General features: G+C 38.5%; 1 gene segment (V, D, J or C); it reads right to left on the bottom strand.

Moving 5' to 3' along the window:
• Nucleotides 1-7908: 7908 nt before the first annotated feature.
• On the bottom strand, nucleotides 7909-8908 carry LOC138825182 (immunoglobulin kappa variable 2-28-like). The segment is given in 2 exon segments: nucleotides 7909-8468; nucleotides 8839-8908. Coding segments are annotated over 2 exon segments (348 nt in total).
• Nucleotides 8909-18785: the final 9877 nt, after the last annotated feature.

Consider the following 18785-nt stretch of genomic DNA (forward strand, 5'->3'; position numbering starts at 1 on the left):
CTGACTGATACACAGAATTTGAGCAGCCTTAAAGAAGTTCTCAGGCCAAGTGGGCTGTGCTCTGGATGCATGCAAATCTTCTACTGCTAGGCAAAGCAACAAGCCAGCACAGATGCAGGGTGGCGGAAATCCAGATCAAAGCCCAGTACTAAAGTTATCATGTATCCCAATGAGACCTGCACACCACAAATTTGTCCTTGAAAAATGTTTTTACAAAGGCAGAACGACTCTCTTACTCTTTTTAAAAAGTTTATTTTTATGGGCTGGGAAGGTGGCTCAGTGGTAGAGTGCTTGCCTCACATGCATGAAGCCCTGGGTTGGATTCCTCAGCACCACATAAGCAGAAAAAGCCAGAAGTGGCACTGTGATTCAAGTGGTAGAGAGCTCACCTTGAACTGAAGAGCTGAGGGACAGATTTCAGCCCCATGACCAACCAAAAAAAATTAAAAAGTATATTTTGATTTCAACAGGATCTATATTAGGGTATTCGCCATAGCTTTTTACATGTCAGTCACTCAAAAAAAATCAGAATGAAAATAATTATAGAAGACTGCTGCCTTGACACCAGATATCTGAGATTTTTGTTTTTCTGCCCTACCCCCAAGTGCAGTTAATCATAATCATCATTACCCAGAAGTTGATAAGCAATAACACTGAACATAGGTAGGTAGGTAGTTGGTTAGGTAGAAGTAGATATGTAGGAATGTATGGAATTAGGAAAGTAGAAAAAATAAAAGAAAAGAAATTTAAGATAGATTAAAGCAAGGACGCAAGGAAACAAGGAAGGAAAATCTAGATAGCTACCTAGGTAGCAGGCTGGATTTAAACATTTTTTTTTAAAATACCATGTTAAAACAAAGCAAGTGCAACCAAAATTCATTATCTGCAATGTAGAGACCAGCCCATGGTGTTTGCATTGCTGCCCTGTGCACTCCTGATGAATATTGGCTTTTCTTCTCTTGTGAATGTTCCTTCACAAAGTCTCCCAAGACATTTCTCATAAGATTTTTTTTTTATTTTCAACCTCATATGAAGGAAAGAACTTGGTTCTATTTCTTGCTTTGTAACCATTATTCTTTTCAACGCCAGTCATTTTCTAAGCTTTTCAGTGCAGTGTGTCTCCTAACTTTATGATCTGAAACTGTGGCCCCTCAGAAGCTAAGTTGTCCTCTAATCCATGGGCTCACATTTACTTTAGTCTACTCCATTCCATACATCTGAAAATCCCTATATCCCCCTCCAGTTTCTCTGGTGTCTAAGTGATGGTATTTTCGATGAATGAGACACAAACAGGCAAAAAAATGGGGTAAAATGCAACATGACCAAGATTGAGGATGAGGAACTGGAGCCACACAGTATGCAGAGGACATCTCCGGGCAGTGAGGACAAAGACTACAGGCAGTGAAGCTAGAGTGAAGTGAGGAGGGTTCCCACAGGAAGTTTATTCATTACTATGTCCAAACAAGAGCAGAAACTGGATGGCCATTTGGAAAACTTTTACTTACACTTGGCTGAAAACTATGGCAATGTATGAAATGGGTGAGTACTAGAAAAAGAAGTATGTCTCCTAAATGTGACTCTGATACACTAAAAAATGTAGTTTTCTCATCCTCCTCTGCTCATGACATGATAGCCTAGAAATCCCTTGGAATTCAAGAGAGAGATCAAGAGAGAGAGAGAGAGAGAGAGAGAGAGAGAGAGAGAGAGAGAGAGAGAGAGAGAGAGAGATGGATGCTTGGGCCTGGATGTGAATAACGACTGAAGTCCAACAATCTTTGTTACAGTGTTCTCTCTATGAGGGAAGCACAGGTAATATTCCCCATGAGCATAGATAACCACATGACATTGCCTCCTAGGACATGTTTTCTCTGAAAGTCCAATTAGTGAGTCTGAACCTAATCTATGGAATGTGATAGGAATCAACATCCTCAAAACTGAACAGCACACCAAGTGATACCTGAGAATTAAGAAAGCAAAATCAGTGTTTTAGAGAAGCAAGTGTCCACTCTACAATTAGGGACCAATGCTGTGAGTTAATCAGAGGGGGAAAAGGTTAGTCATAGCACTAAAAAGGAGGGTTATTGAGAATCTTTGGGATATAAGAGACTAATATTTCTTTCTCTTTTTTACCCTCAAATGCTTCGGTTTAAATAAATGGACAGGCTACTTTTTTATTGAAACATATGATGAATATAGTAAAAATATACACCCTGCTAAAAATAGGTCTGTGTTTGTTTATATAGATTTCATCAGACAATAATCATCTGAATGACCAGTGTGTACTGCTTCAAGCTGTGAACACATGATGGATTAGAAGACCTCTGCCTTAATTTGGAAAACTGGCCACTAGTGAGCACACAGTTGAGTTTAATATCCATGAAATATAATTGTTCAACTGTTCAACTTCTTGTCTATTTCTCTGTTCATTATGATAAGTTAGAAGAAGCCCAATACCATGTGCCCTGATTAAGGACATTACTGAAAGTGGGAGAATACACTCAGGACCTGTGACTCAGACCTATGATTCTAGCTATTCAGGAAACTGAGCTGTGAGGATTACAGGTCAATGCCAGCTCACATACAAACCTCTGTGAGACTCTTACCTCCAACTAACCAACCAAAAGGCAACAGTGCAACTGTGGATCAAGCAGTTCAGTGCTATCTTTGAGCAGAAAACCTCAACCACAGCATCCACGCCTTAAGTTCAAAAGCCACAACAACACTGAAAATGGGGATGAGAATCCCACAGGAGTAAGTTAGGAGCAGCCATATAAACAGTATTATATTAAGTGAAGTAAGCCAAGCCCAAAGAAACATAGGTCCCATGATTTCCCTTATTTGCAATAACTAGTATATGTCTGAGTCAAGCAGAAATGGTCAGATAAGTTGATGTTAGGGAAATTAATCCCAAGATAAGTATTCAAATGTTTTTTTTCTTTCATGTGATTGTTTCTAACATATTTTTATAAGATGATTTCTTTGTTGCTTTGTATGTCCTTCCCCCACAATATAACTCCTGCTTTCACTGTATTTGATGTTGGTATAATTTGTGGAGGGGAAGGGAAAAAACCAAATCATTTAAATAGGGGTACATGTGGACCCATTGCAACAATGAAATGTACAAGTTGTTATGTCGAAAAAACAAACTTTACAACTTTGGTGGGGGGGGGGGAGAGGATCGATTGGAGTTGTTGGGGGAGGGGGGAAATGGGAAGGGATGGGAAGGGGAAACAAAGGAGGAGGCAACAGTGCTTGATAAGAAATGTACTCATTACTTTGCCCATGTAATTGTAACCCCTTTGTACAGTATTTTCACAATAAAAATAAATAAATAAAAGTAAAAGAGAAAAAAGAAAATAGAAACAGTATTTGTTCATTTGATTTCTGCCAGTCTCATTAAAATGAAAATTCTGTAAGATCTTTGATTTTCTTTGATATACTCAAGACTTCACTGTTGGCGAATGTTCATAATCACTATCATTGGAACAGTAAATAATTCCTTTGTGTTGATGATAGGACTAAATGAACACCTGTACAACTTGAGACCTGCTGTTGTTTCACCTTTGACCACCAGGGGGAGGAGTGGAACCTTAGAAGGGTCAGTGACAGGACTTGAACTGGGAGAGGATAGTCTGGCTGACCTGAGTAGCAGTGACAAAGATGGCTTCTGAGCATGTGGTGATTCAAGGTTCTGCAGTGGTGCTTGTATTGAGATATCAGAAGTCTGCTCTGATGTCTAGAACTGATATGTACTGAAGAAGAAGAACTTAAACATGACTTTAAAACTCAAACAAGGAGCTAAGACAAAGCCATGAACCCTGCACTCTGTTCTCATCCTGTCCAATGACTTAAATATTTTGCATGAGGTAACACAAGAAGTAATGCTTCCCTTATTTTTGTAATCAACTATTCTGGTACCAACCATATCATGTTTCACATGTTGTATCAGTTGGAAGAGTTTAGTTAATGTTTAATGTGTTTAACTACTGAAAATTTTTGTGAATATTAGTGAGACTCTTGCAGTTACTATGCCAATCTTGACCATTCACAGTCTCACAATGACAATTCTTGGGAAAACTCCATTTTTGTCTCCTTTCCAAGATGTAATGCACTTGCACTTTTCTTTCACATCATCTCATCTATTCAAATGACCAAAAACCAGGTTACCCTAAAGCCACCAGCAGGACCATATAAATAAATTCTGATGCCCCTCGGTGGATGAATGGAACAAGAAAATGTAGTATTTATATACACATTTGAACTCTATGCTTCCATCAGAAAGAATGAGATTGTCCCACTCACAAGAAAATGGAAACACCAGGAAACATAATACTAAGAAAAGAATCCAGAACCAAAGAAACATAAACTGCATGTTTTCAACTCATTTTTAATAGCTAGAATGTGCCTATAAATTTACCATGAAACCCAATGGATAGTACAGGGGAGATGAATGCACCTGGAAATAATTAAAAAGTCATCTAAACATACACACAGTGAGAACAAAGGAGGATATCTTAGGAGAGGATCACAAAGGCTCAAAAGCTATGTGCATATGATCATATAGAATGATTCTTGTCAAAATGAACTCCAGGCAATGGAAATATAGCTTTTTAATTGAACTGTTTGCATTTTGTCTTTCTTTTCTTCTTTCCTTTTTTGTTTTCTTTCCTTCTGTAGCTTATTTCTATACAATTTGTCATATATATACATATACATATATATAGTTGTTTACCTTATTTAGGGAGAGGAAGATGAAGCACAAAAATGGTGGAACAAAAAGTGAAGCAATTTAGCACTGAAACCTACTAGACACCATGTCGGAAATGAACTATAAAACTTTGGTGTGAGGGAAATTAGAAGGAAAAAGCTATGATAATGAGGGAGGGAGAGACACTGTTCAAAAGGGAATGTACTCATTATCTGACTCATGTTACTGTAACCTCTCTGTATATGACCTTTACAGTAAAATTTTAAAAAATTAAAAACTGTTAAAAAAGTAAATAATAAGTTAGAAATAAATATGTGGTTTGGATAAATAACAAGAAGCATTCATAGATAAAAGTATATTTAGGTCACTTGCATATGCTCTAGACTTTGGCTAGACAAATATTTGAGCAAAGGGACAAGTTCTATACTGTATTAATGAGATTCCAAATACAGAGAGACCTGTTCCCCATCTGGCTTCTAGTGGAATGTTCATCATACTAGACACACTTCTGTTCCTTTGGGAGTTTTATGTGATTACTTGTTTAACTGTGGGAAGTAAAGTCATGTTGTTGACAGTAATAAGTTGCAACAATTAGGCTGCAGGCTGCTGATGGTGAGGGTGAACTCCAGCCACATCTATTACCAGTGATCCTTGATGGGACCTCAGATTGCCACCTGGTTTCTCTAAGTATCAGGAAGTCAGGAGGTTTCCCTGGTGTTTGCTGACAACCGTTTTAATTAAGTGCTAATCCCCTGACTGGCCCTCCAAGGGATAGTGACATTTTCTCCTAGAGATGCAGACAGAGATGACACTGGGTCATCTGGATGTCACATCTGGTACCTGATACTGAAAAAACAAAATCAATAATAATTCATTTATTGGAAGATTTCCTTGAAGAAGCCTTGTTTACTATGTGTTGAGGAAATCTAGGCATTGTCTTCCTTTACCTGGGACCCAGAGCAGCAGGAGTACCAGGAGCTGAGCAGGTGCCCTCATGTCCATGCTGTGTGCTCACTGATACAGACTGGTACTGACTGCTGCACAGGGTGTCAGCAGCCTATTATGAAGTTCTAATGCACTGTGTTGTGTTCTGGACACATGCAAATCAGCAGGGGATAGTAAGGTGGCAAACAGTCCATAATGTGCCCAGGTTTCAGTAAGGTCTACCTAACAAGAGTAGTGCAGCTGTGCTAGCAGAAAATGGTTGTCCCTTGAATCCAGGGAACCAAATGACTTTATATCCTGTGATTTAAAATTGTGATTTCCATGTTGTTCACGAAATGCTTTTCATGACAGCCTTTTATAAAAGTCAATCTTTCTGAAAAAGATGGTTTCAGAGATGTACAACTAATTATTTTAAGTGATTCCCTGACTTACCAGTTGATTTTTTCATAGACTTGTTTGTTTAGTTATCATGAACACAATTACCATATTATACAGGGATGGAATAAAATAAGACTGTTGAAGATAGATAGCTAGATAGATGGATAGATAGATAATAGATGCATAGATAGATGTTAGATTCAAATTAAAAAAATGTATGGAGACATAGAAAAAAATGATACCATATAAGATGGTGCTAAACCAAATGAACTCCAAGATATGGAAACAGGATGTTTTTCTTTGTTGTTTTTGTTTTTAATATCCTATGTGAAGCTATTTCTTTTTTCTTTCATTTTTGTTTTCCTTTGGTTTTTCCCCTGTTGTCATTGTATTTATTTCAGTACTGTGTCTTGTACTTACATTATCTGAATTGGGAAAGGAAAGGAGAACAACAAAATCGTGGGACAAAGAAAAAAGTGTGAAGCAAACCAATAGTGATATGCAAGAAGGTATGTTGGAAATGATCTTCACAACTTGGGGGGAGAGATTTGGAGGAAGGGAAAGTGGGAAAAAGTAGGAAGAATAAAAATGTTCCACTAGAAATGTACTCATTACCTTATATATGTAACTAATCCCTCCTTACATACCTTGAAAATAAAATTAATTTAGAAAAAGACAGAAAATAATAGAAACCTAAAACATTTAATGAATGACAAAAACCCTGTGAAAATATACTATGAAATATTTTGAATACTTTGAATATACTTTCCTCTGTCCCTTTAGTGGCTTCAGTTATAGGATTAACTAGTGAATACATAGGCTCACAAAGCTCAGCCTTAGAATGATTTTCAAGCTTAAAATGAAACTGTGTGCACACAGAGTGCTAAAGATAATCATGTTAGCATGCATTCCAGACTTGCATTTCTCCAATGCATGTTACTTCAGTGAATTCAGTACATCTACACCATTTATTTTCCAGATGAATTTGAGAGGCTTGTGATGAAGCAGTTTACACCACTGGAGAATCCACCAAGTCTTGGGCTGTGCAGTGTCATAATTCCAGGCCTCTGAAAGGCTCATTACAAGGAAATGAGAAATGTTTAAATTAATAGAAAAGGACGCAAGACACACACTTAAATATTAATGATGCCAGGTTTCTTTAAATAAAATGACAGAGGTTGACCAGGGAGGGCTGTGAATACTGGGGACATTGAACAAGGGTTCAATCTCAGACTTCTGGGACATATGAACACTCTTCAGGGCGTCATCACACTCCACACTCTTCACAAGAGCCAGAGCCCCAGGACACAGAAGGCCTGAGACCATTGTGTAGGCTCCAGTACTGTATCAGTCTCACATTGATACAGGCAAGAAACAGTGCCTGAACCCTGATTAGGGCTTGTCAGTCATGTAGGTTTGGGGAAACACTCAGAGCTGAAGCAACAGAAGGTTCAAATGGGTTTCCTTCTTCTGAACAGAAAGCATAGCATATGCTGTGTGTGTGGGCTTGATGAAAGTTTGTGTTTTTTTGTTTTGTTTTGTTGGTGGGGCGTGAACTCTGGGCTTGGACAATGTTCTTGCACTCTTCACCTCAAGGCTAGCGCTCTACTGCTTGAATCACAGCGGCACTTCTGATTTTCTAGTGGTTTATTGGAGATAAGAGTCTCACAAACTTTTCTGCCTGGGCTGGCAGGCAGATCCTTAGACCTCCTGAATAGCTAGGATTACAAGCATGAGCCATTGGTGCCCAGCTTTTAATGGAAGTTTAAGTTTCATTATAAATGGAGTGAAATCACAGACAACAGTTGATTCTTCTATTACTGGTTAGCTATAATACTACTTAAAAGACCTATATTTTTTGAGTAAATATTTCACGATTTATCTGATATCTCCTGTTTTTTTGTGTGTTTTCATGATTGTTCTCCTGTTCTTTATAGATTGTATGTTGTCACATTATCACACATTCTTTATCTCCACTCATAGTCACTCCCACATTGATTACGGTATCTTCCTCTCTGGGCAGAGTCAGACCATATGCTCTGCTGCTCCACAGACCAGCAATGTGTGAGCACAGCTCAATGCCCAGTCAGAAGGGAGGTTTTCGGTCAGGGCTGTATCACTGTGGGAGGCACATGTGTACGTTGCAAACAGTAATAAACTCCAACATCCTCAGCCTGCACCCTGCTGATTTTCAATGTGAAATCTGTGATTGCCCCACTGCCACTCAATCTATCTGGAACCCCAGAATATCTGTTGGAAACCTCATAGATCAGGACTTGTGGAGACTGGCCTGGCTTCTTCAGGTACCAATCCAGATAGGTCCTTCCATTGCTGTGCAAAAGGCTCTGACTCGACCTGCAGGAGATGGAGACTGGCTCTCCCAGGGTGACAGGCAGGGAACTTGGAGACTGGGTCAGCACAACATCTCCACTGGATCCTGAAATTAGAGTAAGACAGAAATGAATATTGATGTACAAACATAGAGATACAAGCATTTATTCATTATATTCTGATATATTGCATTTTATTCATAGTTTTTGCTTTGATTCAAAATGTAAAATGAACAGATATTTTAAAGCATAAATAAGTCTCTAGGAGTCACTGACAATTTTCCTTCCTAGCAGAGTCTTCACCCAAGCACAGGTTCTAGCTCTTTCTGGAATGTTTCTCACTCTCTAAGACCGATACCTCACTTGTCCCATCATGGATAACAAGATCTGCATGTATAAAACATGGATGGGGCACAACTGGATTCTGAGAGCCCATCTTCCCACCCACTGTCATTTCTCACTTCCTTTTGCCCTTACCAGAGATCCAGAGCATTAACAGCCCCAGCAGCTGAGAGACGAACTACATTTTTAGCAGTGAAATGGAGTCTACACAGTTCAAGACAAGTTCAGAGCTGAGCCTTTATCTCAGACTTAGAAAAGAAGGTCCTCCTTAGGGAGCAGTATGCAAATAGCCAGGTGGGCACAACAGTGTGAGAACAGCCAAGGGGTTGGTAAGTCCTGCTCTTCTGAGAAAAGTGACATCAGATGTGTTCTGTGTTTGGTGATAACCAATAAAATTACAGAATGGCTGCAGTAGTGGGAAGAAAGATCCCACTGTGAAAGTATTTTTCTCCAGGGAGTATAGGGTACAAATGCTCTCACACCCATAAAACAGCATCAGGGACCCAATGATATGCAGGCTTAAGTCTAGGATCATCTCTAGGAAACAAATAAATACCATGCCTTAGCTTCCATGAAACTCCTCAGCAAGTCAAGGGAAAGGCACAGTACCCTGCAGCCTCAGAGATCCTCAGTGGAATTGACCACAAAGAGCAGAGAGGTAAGTAGATAAAGAGGCATCAGATATCCATATTTACTAGATGATCTGTTCAGGGATCTTAGGCACAAGTGTTATAAAGTCTGTTTCCGAAGGAACTTTCCATGAAAGGCTTAGGGTAAAGAATTGACAAGAAAAACAAATTTTCTCATACAAGTAGTGTCCAAATGGTCTTTATAAATGAAAAGATAAGGGTAGAAAGTGTGAATATATATAGAATTTTAAGTGCAATAGTACCCTGTCATTGTCCCATACTATATTTATAAAGCAAATTAATCAAAGGACTTTTAAAAAATCCTCTCTGAAGTATAATGGAAAGTTGAATTCATTCAAGATGCATTGCACTCATACACGAATATGTTGGGTTGAATCCCCTTGGTATATTTCAGGATAATTAAGTATATAAATATATACATGCATATATACATAGTTCTTATGATCTTATATTAATATAAAATATTTAAATGTCTGCAGTCACAATCAAATTAACTAGTCTCTACTTTGTGTATCCAAATATCCTGGTCCTATTGTGAGGCAGATCATCACCTTTGAAGAAGGAGCACATGAAGAAGGAAGTTTGTTTTGCTGCTCCAATAGACGGATTTGGCCTTTGGAAGAGGTGCCTTGGGAAGTGATTAGGTCATTGGAAATCTTGCACTGAGGATGGTTAAATCCACTCTCATAGTGTGAAGCAGTTCCTGTAATAGTTGCTTATTAGAAAATAAATACAACCATATACTTGGCCACTTCAACCTGCAGCTAATTATCTCTTTATTAACTCACCATATTGTTCCACAGACAGGACAGGCCTCACCTGATTACAGACAGATCAGGATACAGCATGTAGGTCATTTTGTCTCTAAAACTATGAGTTAAATAAAACTCTTCTTTGTTCAGAGCTTATGCCAATAACTTTTGTCCTAGTAAAGAACTGATACAGATTCTGTGTATGCGTGTGTGTTTCTGTGTGTGTATTTGTCTGTGTGAGAGACAAAGAAAGAATGAGAGAGAAATAGAAAGAGAGAGATCTAGTTTACATAGAAATGACCTTAAATAGGCTGAGGTGTAAAAAGCATCCCTCTACCATTGATATTCATCTATATGCAACTTTCCTAAACCTTACAGAGATCATTTGTCAACTCCCTGTAGTACAGATTCATACTCAGTATATCTGAGGTTGTTAAGTTATTTTGTGTTTTTAACATGTCATCAGTGATGCTGAAACAAATCTCTGAGTAGGAAAAATAATATGCATTTATGTTTAATTGTATTGCTTCCTATGTGTCAAGAAGTATTTCTATTTGAGAACACTTCATGCAAATATCTTTTTCTGTGGACTGAGATTGACTGAAACGCTTGGTATGGTTACAAGTTACTGACAGGAAGAGGCACGTGTGAACATGGTCTTGTTCAATGCCTTCCAGGATATATTCTGAGAGTTGGTCCATGACCTCACTGGGTCATCAGCTGTGAACTCTCATGAAAATTCCTTAAAGAAGTGCATTTCTCAGCACTCTCTTGCTCACTGCTTTCTTGTGGATATTGTGAATGAAATGAAATTCTCATCTCATATGATATCAGAAGCGTTAAGAGAATCAGTCCTATCTATCCATGACCTATGAAGTAACAGATGGACAGAGATGTGAGTGCTGACATGCAACAACTTCATACAAATCTCTTCTTTTTAATTATATTTTATAGTTTTTATAATCTGTAATTGCTTGTACAAAACATTACCCTTACACAAGTCCATTTATAAGTATTATACATCTTTATCAATGTCACCCCTTTCTTCTTTCTACCCCCTCCCTCTTTATCCTACCCTTTTCTTTCATACTTATTACCATGTATATAAATAAATTTTAATTATGAAATGTGTATTTGTGACTCTGCATGACTGTATGGTACATAGAAGGCTGGTTTATGATTACACTGCTAAATATTGTTGTAATATGAGTCACTGTGTCACTGTATATATGTATATACATATATAAGTATGTAACCTCCTATATGGTTCCATAGAGTATTAATTATGTCCTATTTATTCATATATTTACATTTGTCTATGTGAGATTTTATTTGAACTAGACTGGAAATCAGGGTGCCTTGATCATTTGAGTCTGATTAACATCATGAGATCAGCAATAGAAAAATATATGTCTCTATTCTTTAAAACGGGGTATACATTTCTTATTACTTTTGTCTTTGGATTTCCTTAAATTACTATAAAATCATTATTCTATTATACTTTCAAGTGATGAGATGACAGTATTAAGAAATAAACAAACCGGGTGCCCATGGCTCATGCCTATAATCCTAGCTACTCAGGAGGCTGAGATCTGAGGATCATGGCTCAAAGTCTGCATGGGCAGGAAAGTCCTTGAGACTCTTTAATAGACCACTAGAAAATCAGAAGTAGTGTTATGGCTCAAGTGGTAGAGTACTCACCTTGAGCTGAAGAGCTGAGAAATAGCACCCAGGACCAGAGTTCAGGCTCTGTGACCAATAAAAAATAAGAAAGAAAGAAAGAATAATCAATTTGATATTCTGCATGAAAAAGAAATTAAGTTTCTGATAATTATACTAAGCGTTGTATTTGTTGTAAATATATGAGTAGAAATAAGGATTCTGGAGATCTCTTTGCTGAAGAAAAAATCCCTTGTGAACAAGAAATTGAAAAATGTTTAAACTGATGAATTAACTTGTTAATTACATTGTTTAGATAATTGCACAATGTGTGCAATTTCATATTGTACTTCAAATATGGTATACTGTGTCAATCATAAATTCTTTTAAAAAATAATGACACTCTTTTCTTTACAAATTTGCTTTTCTTTCTTTTTTTTTTTACATGGGCAAGATAATGAGTACATTTCTTTTTTTTTTAATTTAATTTTATTTTATTTGTGAACATACTGTACAGAGGAGTTACAATTACATGGGCAGGATAATGCGTACATTTCTTACCAAGCATTGCAGCCTCCTCCTTTGCAAGCTATATTGCCTTGTTTTCAAAAGCCTGCTTTGACATTCCTAGAACTGATGCTTCTTTATTGAGTGACTACAAAGTTTTAGCACAACATGGACTGTACGTAAACACAGATATGTGTTCTTTTCATGTATGAAGAGGCATTGTTGGGTGTGTGCTGCTTGGGATGAGCAGGAGAACAGAGAGTCACGATGTGCAGATGCTTTCACTACCTTTCTCCCAATAATTAAAAGTCTTTTTGCATCTGAGCAGCTTTGTCAGCAGGTGGCGGCATCAGGAGGAGCAGCTGGGGCAGCCCAGCTTCTAACTTCTGCTTCCCTGGGAGTTATATGTTATGGAGTGATATGTTATATCACTGTGGGAGAATAACTGCTACCCTGTTGACAGTAATAAGTGGCAGCATCTTTAGACTGTAGGCTGCTGATGGTGAAAGTGAATTCTGTTCCAAATTGACTCCCACTGTACTTCAATGAGACCTTAGATTGTAAATTATTTGCATAATAGATCAGGAGCTTTCCTTTCTCTATTGGTACCAGTGTAAGTCATTGCTAATGCCCTGACTGGCCTTGCAATGGGATGGGGACAACTCTGCTCCAAGAGATGCAGACAAGTGTGAGGACTGGTTCAACTGGATGTCACATCTTGCACCTGGTAATGGAACATGGAAACCATTAGGTATTTAATTAATTATGCTATCCAAGTACTTCTATAAAGAGTCTAGCAGCTCTGTTAACATGTGATGAGCAATCCCCAGCATGGTCCGTCCATACCTGGGAGCCAAAGCAGTAGGAGCCCTGGTTGCTGAGAAGGAGCCCTCAAGTCCATGCTGTGTGCTGGATGGAGCATTTTCCTGCACAGGATTTGAGCAGCCTATGAAGATGTTCTCAGTGAAATGAGCTGTAGTCTGGGCACATGAAAATAAGCAAGGTCTGGGCATGGCTACAATGTGGCAGATCTTAGTGACAAAACAAATGCCTAAAGACCACGGATACCCAATTTGTTTATGTAATAATGTGTTTATTCCAGATAATGAAAGAAAATAATGTGTTGTCCTGTGAACTAAATAATGGTCTATAATTTGGGCACTATCCAAGACTTGCTAGCACTTTCTTTCTTCTTTGTGTTAACGTAAGCCAATCACTGAGATATACATATTTCCAGGGGAGATTAATTTTAGAATTCTCCTGCATTTGGTATCTGTAGATTTTTGTGACACAGGATTCTATAATTATATAATTAATAACAATCATTATTATCCAGACAGAGATATTATAAACTGATAATATGGCTTTATGTAGCAAGAAAGTCAGATAGACTATAGGTAGGTAGAGTGAGAGACTTCAAAATTTTTCATGAAAGATAAAGTCCTTGAAGAAACATAATATGTGCAATAAAGCATTATGATCTGAGATGTGTACACTGTCTGTTGGTGTTTACATTGGTGCCCTGTTCACTCCTTAGGCCATGACTGATTTCCTTTTCTTCTGAATGTTCTTAACCATAGCCTCTCTCTAGGACAGTTCACATCAGGCATTTCCTCTTCGTTCTTAAGATTAGGAGTGACTTTATATCTAGCTTTGTGAGTATCATGCATTTATATTTCAGTTAAAATTGAATGAACTTTTGAAGGACACTTTTGCCTTCTCTCTTAATTACTGAAAACTGTTTTCTCTTAGAAGCTAAGGTGTTCTGTAAATCAGGCCTTCAACTCTACTTAAAATTAACTTGCTCCTCAAGCCTGCATGGTCCTTCATGCCAATACCTTTTGGGTTGTAAGTAAAGGAATTGTTTTGTGTAGTTGGCCTGGAGTTTAAACTCTGGTTTTAGGTGTTTTCCTGAGCTTTTGTGTACAAGACTGGTTTTCTGCCACACAAACCATAGCTTCACTTCCAGGTTTTTTAGTTGTTAATTGGAGATAAGGGTCTCATAGACTTTCATGGTCAGGCTCACTTCCAATCATTATTATCAGATTTCAGATTCCTGAGAAGCTGGATTACAGGGATGATCCAGTGGCATCTGGTAAAAAGCATTTTATTAGTGAATTCATTTAGGCCATCTGATCCAAACAAACACAGAAAGAATAAAATGAAATGTGGCCAAGAGTGAGGACAAAGAACTGTAGACATCTTCAGCATGACAAATCAAGAATAACTGACCATAGGAAGTGAGGCTAGAGTAAAGTTAGGAGGCCCTAACGTGGAGATCAGCATGTGTTGACACATTGCACTGTGCAGATGAGCACAGTATTTACCTGGAACTTAACATCATAAATAGAAGCAGTTGCTTTGGGTGCACAGAGAAAACACCGTTGCTCTAAGTCACATAGCCCAAGGCATTGTCCAATCAAAGACTTCTTCATTATTATTCACTATATAAACTCCATCTGAGTCTTGATTTCATCATCTCCTCCTCCTACAATATTAATGGTCTCTGTTAGCACATGCTAAAGCAACTGCTCCAGGAAGATTTTACAATGATCTTCTCCCTTCTTTTTATGATAATTTACAATCTACTACTGAAAAGTTGTATCCATCCCTTCTATTCTTCTTCAATTTAACTTTTATTCTTCTCATGTGGTCCTCTTAATATCTACTACTGCCTTTGTGGGGAGAAACTTGTTCCTTCTACCATGCACTGTGTAGGACAAAGCTAGTACTAAATAAAACAAGGAAAATGCAGCTGGCTCCTGTATAGTTATGAAGGCCACCTGGCATATTATAGGGGATATATTAATAAAATGACAAAATGTGACCCCCAAATCACCTACTTAGGTGTGGCTGAAAGAAGCCAAGCACTAAGTTTTCATGATCCATGTTCCAGAGCTGGCTTCAAGAATTGGGGATATGTGTCTTAGGAATCTCAGACAGAAGGGAAAGCACTATGCACAACAGCAAGTGGGTGCAGTAGTGTGAGAGGAGCAAAGAGAGAGCAATGGCTTCTCTTGTGACCAAGTGGAAATCATATCCACTTGGATACCATATCTCAGATGCTCTGGAGTACAGAGCTGTGCTTTTATAAGACAACGGAATCCTTGTCTGGCTGATGACTTTGAGGTTGGGATGGATGAAAGACAGGTAAGTTTGAGAGGATTGTCACTGACCACATACAAAACTTCAGAGCCTGGCTCTAGCTGAGAAGAACTGTCAGCAGGCAGAAGCCCCAGGAGGAGCAGCAAGGGCAGCCCCGCCTCCCACTGTTTCTTCCTTGGAGGTTTTTGTTATGACATATCACCATGGGAGGGAAATACTCACCCTGTTTGCAGTAATAAGTTGCAAAGTCTTCAGGCTGCAGGCTGTTGATGAGGAGAGTGAACTCTGTCCCAGATTGACTCCCATGAACCTGGATGGCATCCATGAGTCCAAGCTGGATGCCCAGTAAATTAAGCATTTTGGAGCTTTCCCTGGTTTCTGTTGATACTATTGTAAATCATGGTTAATGTTTTCACTGGCCCAGCAAGTGATGGAGACTCTGTATCCTATAGATGCCGACAGGAAGGGTGGAGACTGGGTCTTCAGGATGTCTGTCACATCTGGCACCTGATATTGGAAACAAAAGACAAATATCCACATGATTAATTATGCTCTGAGACCATCATTCTTTCTGAAGGAGGCATAGAAAATACACACAGACCTTCTAAACCAACTTACTGAACTTAAGCATCTGACTATGTCTGACAATAATAGAAACACCAAGGGGCGCAGCTGGGGCAGTCCAGTCCAGCCTCAGGCATCTGATTTCCTGGAAGGTTTTTTTTTTATTTTTTGGTGTTTTTTTTTTTAAATTGTGAAAATACTGTACAGAGGGCAAGATAATGAGTACATTTCTTATCAAGCATTGTTGCCTCCTCCTTTGTTTCCCCTTCCCATCCTCCCTCCCCATCGAATCCTTCTCCCCCTTCCCTCCCACCTCACCAAAGTTGTAAAGTTCGTTTTCAACATAATGACTTGTACATCTCATTGTTGCAATGGGTCCACCTGTATCCCTAATTAAACGATTTGGTTTTTCCCTTCTCCTCCACAAATTATACTGACATCAAATACAGTGAAAGCAAGCGTTATACCATGGGGGAGGGACATACAAAGCAGCAAAGAAATAATCTTATAGATATGTTAGAAACAATCGCATGAAAGAAAAAAAAACATTTGAATACATATCTTAGGGTTCATTTTCCTAACATCAACTTATCTGACCTTTTCTGTTTGACTCAGACATACACTAGTTATTGCAAATAAGGGAAACCATGAGACTTATGTTTCTTTGGGCCTGGCTTTGACTTGTAACACTCTGGAAAGTCTTTTATATTCTTCTTGACATTGATAAGTGGCAACATCATTAGATTCTAGGCTGATGATGCTGAGAAAATAATCTGTCCCAGATCGACTGCCACTGAACTTCGATGGGACCCCATAGTACAAATTGGTTGAATAAGTGATTAAGAGCCTTGGAGGATTCCTTGGTTTCTTCAGATAATATGTAAGTTATAGCTAATATCCTGGCAAGTGATTGTGACTTGTCTCCTTGTGATACAGGCAGGGAGGATGGAGACTGGATGTCATATCTGGTCGCTGACATAGAAACAGAATCCAATATTCACAAAATTATGCATGTTTCATGTTTCATGACCACATTGAGCTGATGAAATTCCCATTGCTGTCCTTTCTTACCTGGGAGCCAGATTAGTAGGATCCCTTGGAACTGAGCGGGGACCCTCAGGTCCATGATGTGTTGTGACTGAGAATGATTGTTGCACAGGGGAGCAGCCTTTTCAGAAATTCTCAAGACAAAGGATTGTGTTCTGGCCACATAAAATCAACAGGAGCTAGATAGGAGTGGGCAAAGAAAGAGATCTTATCTCTATACAGCCCAGAAGAATTCTGAGTCCTCAGACTATCTGGATCATGCCAGAATTGCACAGAGTTGCCTAAGAGAACTTGTTTTGTCCTGGGACCACAGGGCAGAATCCCTCTAGCATCCTATGGGTAGTGTCTTCTGTTCAATTCATGGGTCCTGGCATCCTTTACTTGGTAACTTTTTTAAAAATCTCAGATAACTTATTATGGAAGGATATGAGGAAAATGTTAAGAAATTTAAGTAGTTCTGCTGAATTTGAGAACTGTGACTATTGCTACGACCAAAGAGATTCCCTTTTCTTTCTCAATGTCATATGCTCTGTGTGTAATAAATCATTATCACAAGCAGGAAGTGGCAAATGAGATCTAAGCAGATATATAGACAATCAGACATGCTTCAGAAAGATGCATAGACAGTCAGATAAATAGACTGGTACATGGACAGATAAATAGATAATTCATAAATAGATAGCCACAGATATGTCCCTATACATAGAAGTGTAAAATAGAGAAAATGATAATTATAGGAAATAGTTTCATGATCTATATAGAGGAGCCCAAACATTGTCATTGGTACTTGTCATCTAGAGATGTGTGGTTGTTGCCCTCCACTTCGTGTGTGTGTGTGTGTGTGTGTGTGTGTGTGTGTGTGTGTGTGTGTGTGTGTGTGTGTGAAAATACCATAAAGAGGGGTTACAATTATAGGGGCAAGATAATGAGTACATTTCTTATTCAAACATTGTAGTCTCCTCCTTTGTTTCTCCTTCCCATCCTTCCCATCCTCCCCCTCACCAAAGTTGTAAAGTTCATTTTTAACATAATGACTTGTACATCTCATTGTTGCAATGGGTCCACCTGTATCCCTATTTAAACCATTTGTTTTTCCCTTCCTCTCCACATATTATACCAACATCAAATACAGTGAAAGCAGGGGTTATGCTGTGGGGGAGGGACATACAAAGCAACAAAGAAATCATCTTATAAATACGCTAGAAACAATCGCATGAAAAAAAAAAAACAAACATTTGAATACTTAGCTTGGGGTTCATTTCGCCTAACATCAACTTATCTGACCATTTCAGCTTGTCTCAGACATATACTAGTTATTGTAAATAAGGGAAACCATGGGACCTATGATTTTTAGGCCTGGCTTACTTCACTTAATGTATTCTTTCCAAGTCTTCCCATTTCCTAACAAATGGGGCAATGTCATTTTTTCTGATGGAGGCATAGAATTTCATTGTGTATATATACCACATTTTCTTGATCCATTCATCTACTGAGGGGCATCTGGGTTGGTTCCATATCTTACTTATGGTAAATAATACTGAAATAAACATAGTCGTGCTGGTAGCTTTAGTGTGGTCTTGCTTGTAAGCATTTGGGTAAATGCCCAAAAGTGGGGTTGCTGGATCATAGGAGAGCTCTATGTGGAGTCTTTTCAGGAACCTCCATACTGCTTTCCAAAGTGGTTGAACAAGTTTACACTCCCACCAACAATGCAGTAAGGTTCCCTTCTGCCCACATCCCCTCCGGCATCTGTTGTTATTAGAGTTCTTGATTATAGCCCTTCTATCTGGGGTGAGGT

Source organism: Dipodomys merriami, unplaced genomic scaffold, assembly GCF_024711535.1.
Source record: "Dipodomys merriami isolate MVZ:Mamm:240054 unplaced genomic scaffold, mDipMer1.0.p SCAF_136, whole genome shotgun sequence".
In the NCBI taxonomy this organism is placed as follows: domain Eukaryota; kingdom Metazoa; phylum Chordata; class Mammalia; order Rodentia; family Heteromyidae; genus Dipodomys; species Dipodomys merriami.